Source organism: Lissotriton vulgaris, unplaced genomic scaffold (assembly GCF_964263255.1).
Source record: "Lissotriton vulgaris unplaced genomic scaffold, aLisVul1.2 SCAFFOLD_756, whole genome shotgun sequence".
NCBI classification, from domain to species: Eukaryota; Metazoa; Chordata; class Amphibia; order Caudata; family Salamandridae; genus Lissotriton; species Lissotriton vulgaris.
Window position 1 is genome coordinate 862,715 of NW_028251774.1, and position 12,075 is coordinate 874,789.

General features: G+C 44.2%; 1 protein-coding gene across 1 annotated transcript in view; it reads left to right on the forward strand.

The window, feature by feature from the left end:
• LOC147662771 (uncharacterized) overlaps positions 1 to 12,075 on the forward strand; it is a 191,578-nt gene that overhangs the window by 136,936 nt on the left and 42,567 nt on the right. The window contains exon 14 of the mRNA XM_086950914.1: positions 722 to 775. Within this exon, the coding sequence (XP_086807040.1) occupies positions 722 to 775 (54 nt within the window). The remainder of the gene's footprint in view (positions 1 to 721; positions 776 to 12,075) is intronic.

Consider the following 12,075-nt stretch of genomic DNA (forward strand, 5'->3'; position numbering starts at 1 on the left):
TCATCCTTTTGGATTTCTTGGATGTGATATTTGATAAGTGGTTAGAAATCCCTGCTTGATTTCACTGATTAATTCTAGTTTACATACTGGGAATAAAAGAGTTTGATTTGATATAAACAAGATGAAGTCATTCAGAAGCATGCCAGTTCTGACTTTCCGCTGCAGAATTCTGCTACTCCACAGTTCTGTTAACAAGCAAAATATTGTGCAGACACTTGTTATACTAATCGAAAGATTCAACACATGGATATTGTCTAAACCTAGATAACCTTTAATTTCCAAATATGGACACATTTTTTATGTTTCTATGAGGATTTTAGTCCTCCCGTAGCTGAAATAAATTCCTTAATTGCCAGAAACATATATATTTTCCCACATGAAAAGTATATTTTGACAAACAACTGGAGTACAGGCAAGACCAGTGAGCACAATTGAAATGAATTGATGTGAGTAAAGCTGCATATTGAAATATACCTTCACTTCCGGTCAGTGTTTAAAGTGCCTTTCCTTTTTGAAAACCAGCATTGTGTATGTTTTGCACTGTCCCTAAATTGCAAATTGTGGTATGGCTAAGTATTTTTCCCTGTACATTTCTAATGAACAAGTGATGCATCTCACATCCGAGGTCCATTCTCAAAGACTGCACATGCAAAAATAATTGAAAAATATTTGATAAAACTTGTTTACTGCATTCTTTGACACAACCTGTCTTTTAAAATAGGTGACTGGGTGCTGAACGACCAGAATTCTGACTCTAGAAATAACAACGCAAACAGTAAGTCAATACCCATTGGTCTCGCAGCATTAAAGTTTGAGTTATTGGCATTGTGTATGACAATGCGTTGCATAAAATTTTTAGCATACTTTGAATTGGTGAGCAGTTTGAGTGTGTGCAAGAGTGCTGTTGCTCACAGCTGTTATTATTCACGCAGCTCTAATGATGCACCTCACGCATGGGGCTGACGCAGTTATTATTCACAAAGCTCTGATGATGCACCTTATGCACGGGCTCACAGCTGTTATTATTCATGCAGCTATAATGATGCACCTCACCACGGGGCTGACGCAGTTATTATTCACAAAGCTCTGATGATGCACCTTATGCACGGGCTCACAGCTGTTATTATTCATGCAGCTGTAATGATGCACCTCACCACGGGGCTGACACAGTTATTATTCACAAAGCTCTGATGATGCACCTCAGGCACGGGCTCACAGCTGTTATTATTCACACAGCTCACAAGAAAGTGACACTCCAAGTGTCACACGTGAGGTATTGAAATGTCACACATAAACACAATGCAAACATGGGAATGTCACACATACATACACAAACCAAAAACTTGGCAGCTATGCATAAGCAAACTGACAATTTGGCAGCTATTTGCAGCTGCCCTCTGCTGAGAACTGCAGTCAGGCAGTCTGTCTCCAGTTAGTGCCCTTCCATTTCAGGTATTTTGCAGCAGTGTTGAGATCTTCTTAGAGTTGTTCCTTGCTCAAATGGGTGTAATTTCTGAGGTTTATGTTTTGCTTGATTTTGTTCGGGAGAAAGTGGTACTTATAGTTATAATCGTTGAAATGTCACTCATAATTACACTGAAATTATGACAATGTAACGCATAGCATTCTGAAACCTTGGCCACTATGAACACAGTATTGAACGCACTTGTAGGCCCTCGAGAGAACGCCCTAGGACCCCCTGTATCATGTGCTCCCGTTCAGAATCATTCTAACCAGCCTTTTCAAAGATGGCGGCTGCCTCCGCAGGCCACGCAGAGCCCCGCTCCGTTTTCTATGTTCATGCCGGCTGCTATCTATGCTAATCATAGAGGAAAGCAGGAAGTGATAGGCGGAGTCCCCGCCGCACGCTCCTCGATGGGATCGCTGGAGGTCCTCCCACCGGCCGTGCGCGGTGCAGGCTGAGATCGCGTTGGCGGCTGCGGGCCCCGGCTGACGGAGCCCTGGGAGATAGTAGCGGGAAAGGAGTGCGGAGGACCCGGCAGCAGCCCGCAAGGAGCGGCTCACACCGGGGAGGGGGGCACCCGGCACCAGCGAGCGACCCCGCCCCCCGGGATGGGAGACAGCCGGGGTGAGCTGGGGCCGCGCGCTGGGCACTGTGGGAGCTGGGGGGAGGGGTGACAGAGCGCCAGAGTCACTGCCACTTGCTTTATGTGACACCCTCAGGGGAAGGGGGGGATGCCTGTAATTGTGCGTGTGTGTGTGTCTGTGTGTGTGTGTGTGTGCGACGGCGGAGGGGTGGGGGGGACGTCTCTCCGTGCGTGTATGTGCGCTTGTGTATGTGTGTGCGCATGCGTGCAGGGGGAGGTGTGCCTGTGTATGTTTGCGCTTCCCAGGAGACAGCCACGGCGAGCGCGTGCGTGGCCTGCGCCGATCGCCTTTTGCGAGATGCGCGCGGCCAGGTGCTGTCTCCTGGGAAGCAGACTCAGTAACAAAAGATCTCCTGGCGGACACAGCGCTAACGCGCTGTTACGCCACGAGACCTAAAAATTTATTTATTTTATATGAGTGGGTTTTATCTACATTTCTCATCTTAACATTATTGTTTCTCTTGGGAATGAATGACAGAGTTTTAGTAATTTCCATATAGCTCAACACTAACTGCATATTAACGGGTGCATTTATTGTTGGGCCATTATACAGTTTCGGTCCGTCGTAGGGACTGGTGTATAGATATTAGAGAGTTGTTTTTAATATTAATATTGTATTTCAGTCAACACACAAAAGGACTACATACACACAAAAAGTGCAGAATTGGTTTTGCATCTAAATTAAGGTGTTTGTAATATACATTTCTCTAACATGAGAGTGTCACCGTGAAACAGTATGTTAATGTTCTCTACCAATAAGGAAAAAAACCTTCATAAAAAAAGGTTTAAAAGCAAAATGCAATATCAGGCTACTGCGCACGCCCATGCAATCCCTGACCAAAGTTCTTATGTATTGTTCGATGTTACTGCCACACCACGGGTTCTCCTGTCTTCCTGGCAAAGACAAAACTAAGAACCCTGCTTACCTTGAAGTGCTAGCATGCAGGTTCTTAGGCCATTTTCGGTGTGGGATAGAGACAGATGTACAGTGCTTGAAATGGAAAAATAGAAGTGCAGGTACTCTGTACCAGAGTACCTGCTTGTTTCTGAGAAGTGCCAGTACTCTCCAAGTAAAAGTATAGCATTTCTCTTCAGAAGTGCTGGTACTCTCCCTCTCAAAATTAAGAAGTGCCAGTACTCCGTACCGGACAGTACCGGCCCATTTAAAGCACTACAGATGTAGCAGATAGGGCTTTTGTAAATAATGTATAATATACGTAGAGCAGCTTTGGGTCATCCCTCTTCAGCTGTTTATTTGTTGGATGTGTCTGTCTCCCTTCACCAGTTGCCTTTTCTCGAGTGTCTTTCATATTTTGGATCATAGTCAAAGAGCAGTATACGTAAAGTAGGCGAGAGAATCAGCCCTTATGTGTTGTAACAGTTATTCACATTTTAGATCACCACTCAGGAGAGCCCTTTCGGTGATGGGAGTGGCAGTCATAATAAATGACAGCATTCTGTCCCTTTAAATCTGAGTCCACGTGTGAGATGTGGTAGCAATCCAAGGCAGTGCCTTTTTTAAATGGGCGCATGAGGTTTATCTGCAGTGCAAGATTCCCTCACAGACAGAGCAGGTACGGTACCAGCCTCGCCAGCTTTCCCTTGCGTGCAACTAGAGAAGAAACGTTTGCATAGAGCAAGCATCCCTTATACACAGAAGGTACAGCAAGGACTTTGCTGGCATCAGATGTAAAAGATGCACAGCAAGGGCAGTAGCACTGAGGTAAAAGAGTCTGCCACTTATATATAATTTAGAATTATAGTCTGTAGGGAAGAACGCTAAATAGGTGACCAGGGGGCGTGTCCTACTGATTTGTTTAAACCATTACCCACAGGCACTTCCACCTTTCTATTACTAAATGTCACATCTGACTGTGGATAAATTAGCTGCCTGGTCAACGGCGCAGTGTTGTTATCCAACATGCATACCTCTCCCTCAATTATTAGGCGTAGCACAGGACACGCAGCGCAAGCACATAGTCCAGCTCTCAAAGCTGTTAGTCGGACCCAGATGAGCAGGCAAGAATTACCTCTGTCTCAACGCCGGGTCAGTGGAGACCCTGAGGGGTGTCAGGGAGGTGAAACAGCTTCAGTACTGGGAAGGTGATGGAGAACCCCCTGCCTCAACTCCCCTTTTGCCTTTTGATGTAGCCCAAATCCTGGCACCCTTTGCCTCAGAGTTTGTCTGTAGAATTAAAGAGTTCCCACCACCTAGATAGGAGGCCTAATGATACATTTCCTGAAGCTAACACTGAGGGAGGCTTGGATGTGATGCCAACTGGGATTTTCCACCTTTCAGGTGACGAATCATGTGCTTGTTAGTGAGATTCCCAGGCCAAGTATCACCCTTGAGTGTTTCAGATGGTGACTTGAGATCCGGTCACATGTAAAGGAGTACCCTCTACCTACATCATACATGTTTGAAACAGCACAGAATTTAAAGACCTGTAGAACATACTGTCTGTTTTTAAACTGATACATGAATCTCATCGAAAATATACCAACAGCTTTTTCTCAGACCAGGACTAAACAAGAACCTATAAATAAGCCTCCAAATAGATGTTTGTTTTCAATTTTACAAAATGTAAACAATGTCTTATTTAGAAAAGCTAAACAAGGAACATTTGGGGCTCTTCTTTTGGATGATGATCGAGGCCATATAATGATACCTGTAATTTTCCAGGCTCTTTTTATTCTGAATGAACAACATTAATTAAATTACATTGCATTGCTTACATTTGGATAGATTATTCTGAATGTGCCTTAATTCATACTCAAAAAAATATATTTAGCTCCATATGTCTTTTGTATCAACCTAAATGAAATTAGAAAAAAACATTTTTTTATTGAAAGAGATCATGATGACTGTCCATGAAAAGGCAGGGTGATATTTCTTCTAATTTGTATTTTTCACAGGTGGAGTGTCTTCATGTGCACTTTCTTTAAATATTCAAATTAGCTTGATGATTAAGAAAATATAAACAGAAGGTGCCTGTTCAATTCTCAGAAGGAAGAAAGAACTACACTACGTATAAAGTTGTCCAGATCTAGCTAGTACAACTAAATGATTCAAATATATATGAGGCATTTATTTTGTAGCTAAATGTCTCAGCAGTTAACTAATGTATAAACGCACATTAATTCATTGCTGCTTGTGTTGTGTGCACTGAAACACACAAGGATATATGAATGGTTACAGTTTTCTCTGATATTGGATGTGATCTATATAGTTAGGAGCTCACTAATCTGATTGAGTTCATATGAGTTAGGGAGACACCCAGCTTAGGTCTGAAAAAACATATCTGAGTCGAACCGAAGGGAAAGTGTGAAAGAAAAAGAGAATGGAGGGAGGGAGGTTGAAAAACATGCCTAGCATCACCACACTCCCACTTACAACTGCAAGGTGCATTCACAGATCAGTCAGAAGACCCCTCTCTACCCACATACTCAATCTGACGTCCCAGGGTTGTGAAAACATGTAAGGCATACTTGTTGTCCAAGGGCCAGGATGCCACAGAAATCTAATTGTCCTGTGAAAAATACCCTTGACCCTATTGGTACCATGCAGTGTGGTGACAAAATGTAGAAGTGTTCTCATTATATAGGGTTGCTAAAATAGTCTCCCTGGTTTTGCAAGGTCTCATATATTATCTATTTTAGCAAGGCTCTGATTCTGTTATGTGTGTTATGTTTTCACAAATCTGCATACATGGGCTGAAAGTAGGTGGGAAGCGGTTGTCAACGGTGAGTCTGTGCACACCCACAGACTTACATGTTTAAGCATAATCAACTGAGCTTCTACAGCCATTCTTATAGAATTCATTTTCCCAACACTCCTTTTTAACACCCTGGAAAAGTATAACGCTTGCCATTGTCAGGAGTACATTTCCAACCTTTTCCAGTATGGGAAGAGATGGGAGAGGAGTTGGCGAGTACCCTAAACATATGTTTATGGTTGTGCACAGACACACAGGGAATTCTAATCCTGTGACTATCTCTAATTTCCGCCCCCTGGATGTAGATTTGTGGAAGTGTGGAAAAACAGAAGCCTTGCTGTAAACCAAATCATGATATATTCAGAGATGCTATTATCAGAGCACTTCTATAATAAGAAGATCACCATAATTTGTCACCTCTCTGCATGATACCAAAATGATCAAGTGGATTTTTTATTGGGCAAGTAGATTTTTAAAGCATCCCATCCCTTGGACAAGTACATGTTTCACAAAATTCCACACTTCTACTTTTATACATTTGAGCATCTGTTAAACAAAACTCCACAGTGGGGACACAGGGTAGACACAGCATCCAACCACTATGGTTGAGGTAGTTAGGCAGTGTCCTGGAGTCCACCCTACTATCGCTCTGTAAACTAGGACAAGTGCAACCCCCTTCTTCAATTGACTCTGAGGGTAGAGACAGAGAGGAGACATAGCCTATTCAAGGAGGTAAGGTTGGGCACAAGTTTAAGGCTCAACAACCAAACAACATAAACAATAACTTCAATGTCCACCCCTGTGCTTATCTTTTAAGAAAAAGAAAATACTGTTTAGTCTCACAACAGTACTTAATACTCCACAATTCTATCCAATCTGCAAGGCTGTGATCCTGGTTGTGATTCTCCCTTGTGACGTTACAGAAGCTGATCCCATTGTGCTATTTTCAACCCATGTGACCATTGATGCACCTGCCCTCCCTCTCCACCCCTATTCAGTTATGAAAGAAACATGACCCAGTGGCAGATGCTAGTGCACCACAAGTCAAATGTAAAATCAGTACATGCATTTCGCATGTTCTTAACTCCTAGTGTGTAGTGGATAGAAATTTGTCTCGGAGTCTCTTGCCCTTGACTAGCAAGGATCCACCAGCTAAGTCCTCTCCTTGCAGGCAGAATTCTACTGTCATTGGATGGAATCATCTGACGCTGTCAAGGAGGCTGGGGTCAGCCTGCACCTCTTGTCTCTTCCTAGGGTCAGTGCAGTGTCGTTCAGCTGGTGTTTATGCATAGTTACAGTTCCGGCTGCTGAAGCCCCGTCTGGCCGGTGGGACGGATGCTCTTGGTCGATGCTTAAGAATAAAGTAAGTGGGACATTCTACAACTGGGCTGATACGATTACCCTGGCCTTTGTAACTTTGACCAAGCTAATACATTTACATAGGCAGTTGCAGCCTGGCCCTCAACGACACAGTCACAGTGACAGTAGCCAGCTGACAGCGCCCACACAATCACCATTGCTATTGCAGCTCCAACTGGACCTGCCCAGTCATTTAGGATTTTTATGATTCCTACTAGGAACCTTCTGAGAGTCCAGGAAACTGTCTACAGGTCAGATTTCTCCTTGCTCTTCTCTCGGGCAGTCAGCTTTCATTGGGTATCCCTCTGTCAGGAAACACATTGGGATTTTCCTTTTTGACAGTCTCTCCTCCTGATGAGCCAATCAGACCCTTTCCTCTATCTGCATGCAGACATTCAGGGTTGTAGGGACTGAGCAAACCATAAGCTCCTCCATCAGAAGCTCTAGTCTTCATGTGATATCACCTCACCTCTGGAAGAATGGTTGTTAAGTAAGCATCAGCCCTTGTTACAAAGCATTCACTGAGTACTCTGTGGAGCACTCCCTTCCTTGGTCATGAAAGACTTGGAACTAAAAATGTATGGGATGGTTTGGGTCCCACTTTTATACAAAGTTTCTAGACAGAGGATATGGATCTAATGACTCAAACTTCAGATCGGGGTTTTAGTGGGCTCTCTTTCAAGTCTCTCTCCAGTGCTGCTCACAAGGCACCGTTTTTTTTAATTAAGTGATGCTTTTTACAGTGATAAAACTGGGACTATCTCCAAACTGGAACATCCATAACATGGGTAAAATTAATTGTGAAGTTTCTGCAAGTGTCTGTCATCAGCCTTTTTTAAGAAGTAATCAGGGGCAGGCAAAAGATCAGAATTGACCAAGAAACCCCACCAGTTGCCGCCTGTACCATCAGACAAGTGGCAGTGCCCAGAAGAACTAATCGTGAGCCACTTGCTAAAAGCAATCCTCATGGAATGTGTAAAGGTATCTCCAGCCTCATTATTTCAGTGTCTGGATCTCCATTATCCAACCACTGGAATTTAGGCAAAAAGCTTCCAGTGTCTGGTAAATCTGTCACCATCTTCATCTTGTGCTATGCTAAACCAGACATATCCTAAATGGAACCTACTGACTTCAGTATTCAGACAGTGGACATACAGAGAGTCCTACTATTGCACATGTATTAAACATACACTAGCCACATCACTCAACATACATGCAGGATGTCACTGTAAGGTTCTGGACACTCACATAAATGCTGAACTTTGCAGAAGAGGGCTTGCAGGCCCCACTCTCTCTGGCATAGATAAAATAGGCATGGCCACACTACAAATCCCCAAACACAGGATGCTGCCTGCACTCCTTTATATGTCTAACCCAGCACAGGGACATTAGACCTCTGTCCAATATGAGTCGGGTGATTATCCCCACAATGCTATTACAGGGGACATTCCTGTCCCAACAACCTCACACAAGTGTAGGACTACATGCACTCTCCACTATACACCACTATGCAACTCATTGTGCTTTATATTAAACACTTAATTGAACTATACATCCATATTTGCTGGGTATTTTCCACTTCCATAGAACCAGCTGTGCACGTACTAGATTCTGCACTTTTGTAGCACTGTACACCTGCACATGATCTTCACTGTACACTTTAATGCATTACACACTCGCTTGTGCCGTGTTCTGTCCACATAACAAAGCTATCAATGTGTTTGTTATTATAAGCTGGCAACATCTCTGCTTGACATTCTCTTATAATCAACACTGTACATATGTGACCTCTACACTAGTTGCTGATTACAAAACTAGATAGGATGGTGCATATCTTTCCAGAAGTCTGATATTTTTTTTGAGGTAGAGCAAGCTCGTTGATTACGTCAGTGTGTCTGTATGCATGTGTTTTGGACCGATAAGTTTATTTCGGTCTTTGTCCCTGGGGAAGGTGGAGGATCCTTGCTTGCTGAGTGACTGATTTCTGGAGAAATGTACAGGAAGATGGAATTGAAAGTTGGCTTTCTTCAATTGCAGTTGGAAAGTAACCATATATGTTAATTAAGTTATGCTTGTATTATATGGCGTTCGTGTACATTGTTCCATTGATAACCCGCTCCAGCAAAAAAGTGGTGCCACAGTCTCTTTCAATGTGAGGATGAAAGGATTACTTTTCTTGTTTTTGTTAATCACATTTTGGTTTTATTTTAACTTGTTAGGACTTGATTTTTCTAAGATTTGTTAATGGAAGCGGCCACTCTTGCTGCCTGTTACCACTCTCTAATCTGTTCTGCCTGTTAACGGAAGCTTGCACTGCTGCTTTATGTCACTGTGTTGTCATCTGTTCGGCCTGTTAATGGAAGCTTGCATTGTTGCTTTATGTCACTGTGTTGTAATATGTTCTGTGTGCTAAGGGAAGCTTGCACTGCTGCTGGCTGTTACTGTGTTGTCATCTGTTCGGCCTGTTAATGGAAGCTTGCACTGCTGCTTTATGTCACTGTGTTGTAATATGTTCTGTGTGCTAGGGGAAGCTTGCACTGCTGCTTTATGTCACTGTGGTGGTATCTGTTCTGTGTGATGAGGGAAGCTTGCACAGATGCTGCCACTCACTGTGTTGTTATCTGTTCTGTGTTTTAAGGGACGCTTGCACTGCTACTGCCTGTCACTCTGTTGTTATCTGTTCTGTGCTTTAAGGGAAGCTTGCACTGCTGCTGACTGTCGCTGTGTTAAGGGAAGCTTGTACTGCTGCTGACTGTCACTGTGTTAAGGGAAGCTTGCACTGCTGCTGCCTGCCACTGTGCTGTTATCTGTTCTGTGTGTTAGGGGAAGCTTGCACTGCTGCTTCCTGTCACTGTGTTGTTATCTGTTCTGCATGTTAAGGGAAGCTTGCACTGCTGCTGCCTGTCACTGTGCTGTTAACTGTTCTGCGCGTTAAGGGAAGCTTGCACTGCTGCTGACTGTCACTATGTTAAGGGAAACTTGCACTGCTGCTGCCTGTCACTGTGCTGTTATCTGTTCTGTGTGTTCGGGGAAGCTTGCACTGCTGCTTCCTGTCACTGTGTTGTTATCTGTTCTGCATGTTAAGGGAAGCTTGCACTGCTGCTGCCTGTCACTGTGCTGTTAACTGTTCTGCGCGTTAAGGGAAGCTTGCACTGCTGCTGACTGTCACTATGTTAAGGGAAGCTTGCACTGCTGCTGACTGTCCCTGTGTTGTTATCTGTTCTGCGTGTTAAGGGAAGCTTGCACTGCTGCTGACTGTCACTGTGTTAAGGGAAGCTTGCACTGCTGCTGCCTTTTACTGTGTTATCTGTTCTGTGTGCTAAGGGAAGCTTGCACTGCTGCTGCCTGTTACTGTGTTGTTATCTGTTCTGCGTGTTAAGGGAAGCTTGCACTGCTACTGCCTGTCAATGTGTTGTTATCTGTTCTGTGTTAAGGGAAGCTTGCGCTGCTGCGGACTGTCACAGTGTTGTTATCTGTTCTGCGTGTTAAGGGAAGCTTGCGCTGCTGCTGACTGTCACAGTGTTGTTATCTGTTCTGCGTGTTAAGGGAAGCTTGCTTTCCTGCTGCCTGTCAATGTGTTGTTTTCTGTTCTGTGTGTTAAGGGAAGCTTGCACTGCTGCGGACTGTCACTGTGTTATCTGTTCTGCGTGTTACAGTACAGTTCTCTTTGATCAGTTCTGCATCGGTAACAATCTCCAAATAATAGGAATTCGGGACGATCATTTGGGTCGGTGATGTCAGCCCTGGCTTTGAGGTGTATTGTGACATCATGTACCTGATTCTCCTTTGAAGTGAAACTTGTACTGCTGCCGCTGCTGCCTGTGCTGTATCTCTTCTGTGTGTTGGGGAAAGCCTGCACTGCTTCTGCTTATGCTGTGCATGTGTTGTATGTGCTGGTGTACGCTTTTGTAATCGTTTCACGGCAAAAAATCCAAGACGGTTAGCACTGTCGGTACTTATACTACATTCCTTTAATTTGAATTTTCTGGTGTGGAAATGTAATCATTAGGTTTGCTGTCTAAAGGCTCTTGCGCCATTCAATTCAAACATATAGTAAGCTTCCTTCAGCCACTGGCTTATGCAGTTCAGGGAACTTTAGCCACTGGCTTACAACATTGACAGTCACTAGTAGATCCGCCCACACGAGTATTTTAGCTTCACCTTTTTCAGTTTGTTCGTTTGTTTTGTTTGATATACCTTTCCACGTCTGTTGTTATGCATAAGGAACTATTTTACTTCTGAAATGCACACTGCATCATTACACATTAACCCCTTGCGTGCTTATGACGAGCTCAGCTCGTCATGAGGCACAGTGGAGCGGTGCTCATGACGAGCTGAGCTCGTCATAACTGCCGCGGACGGCCCACGCAGGGCTAATTCCCTGCCTGTGCGGGCGTTCTACGGGATTGGGCGGAGTCGGTACGAGCTCAACTCGTCATAAACACAGCTCCACTGTGCAGCATGATGAGCTGGGCTCATCACAAGAACCGCGGTGCCGCGCGCCGCCCCTCCCCCCCAGTCTGCGGGGGAATTAACCCCACGTTGAAGGGGTTAAGGGCTTGATTATGATCTTGTTGGATGGGAGACGCCGTCACAAACATGATGAATAATCTGTCCGCCGTATTACAAGTTCCTTAGGATAGAATGGAATTGTAATTTGACAGACCGGATATCTGTCACATTTGTGACGGAGTAACCCTGTCCACCAAGATCGCATTCAGTCCTTTAATTCTTTCTCATCCATACATTGCATACACAAAACATTACTTTTTAAAATTATTTTGCGCTGCAGCAGCTGCTATGTTTGCTTGCTTTTGTCAGCGCGTGAGTGCAAAAGTCAAACATATATTAAGGGGGCGTGGCTGGCGGCCGAACATGGCGGCAGCATAGAG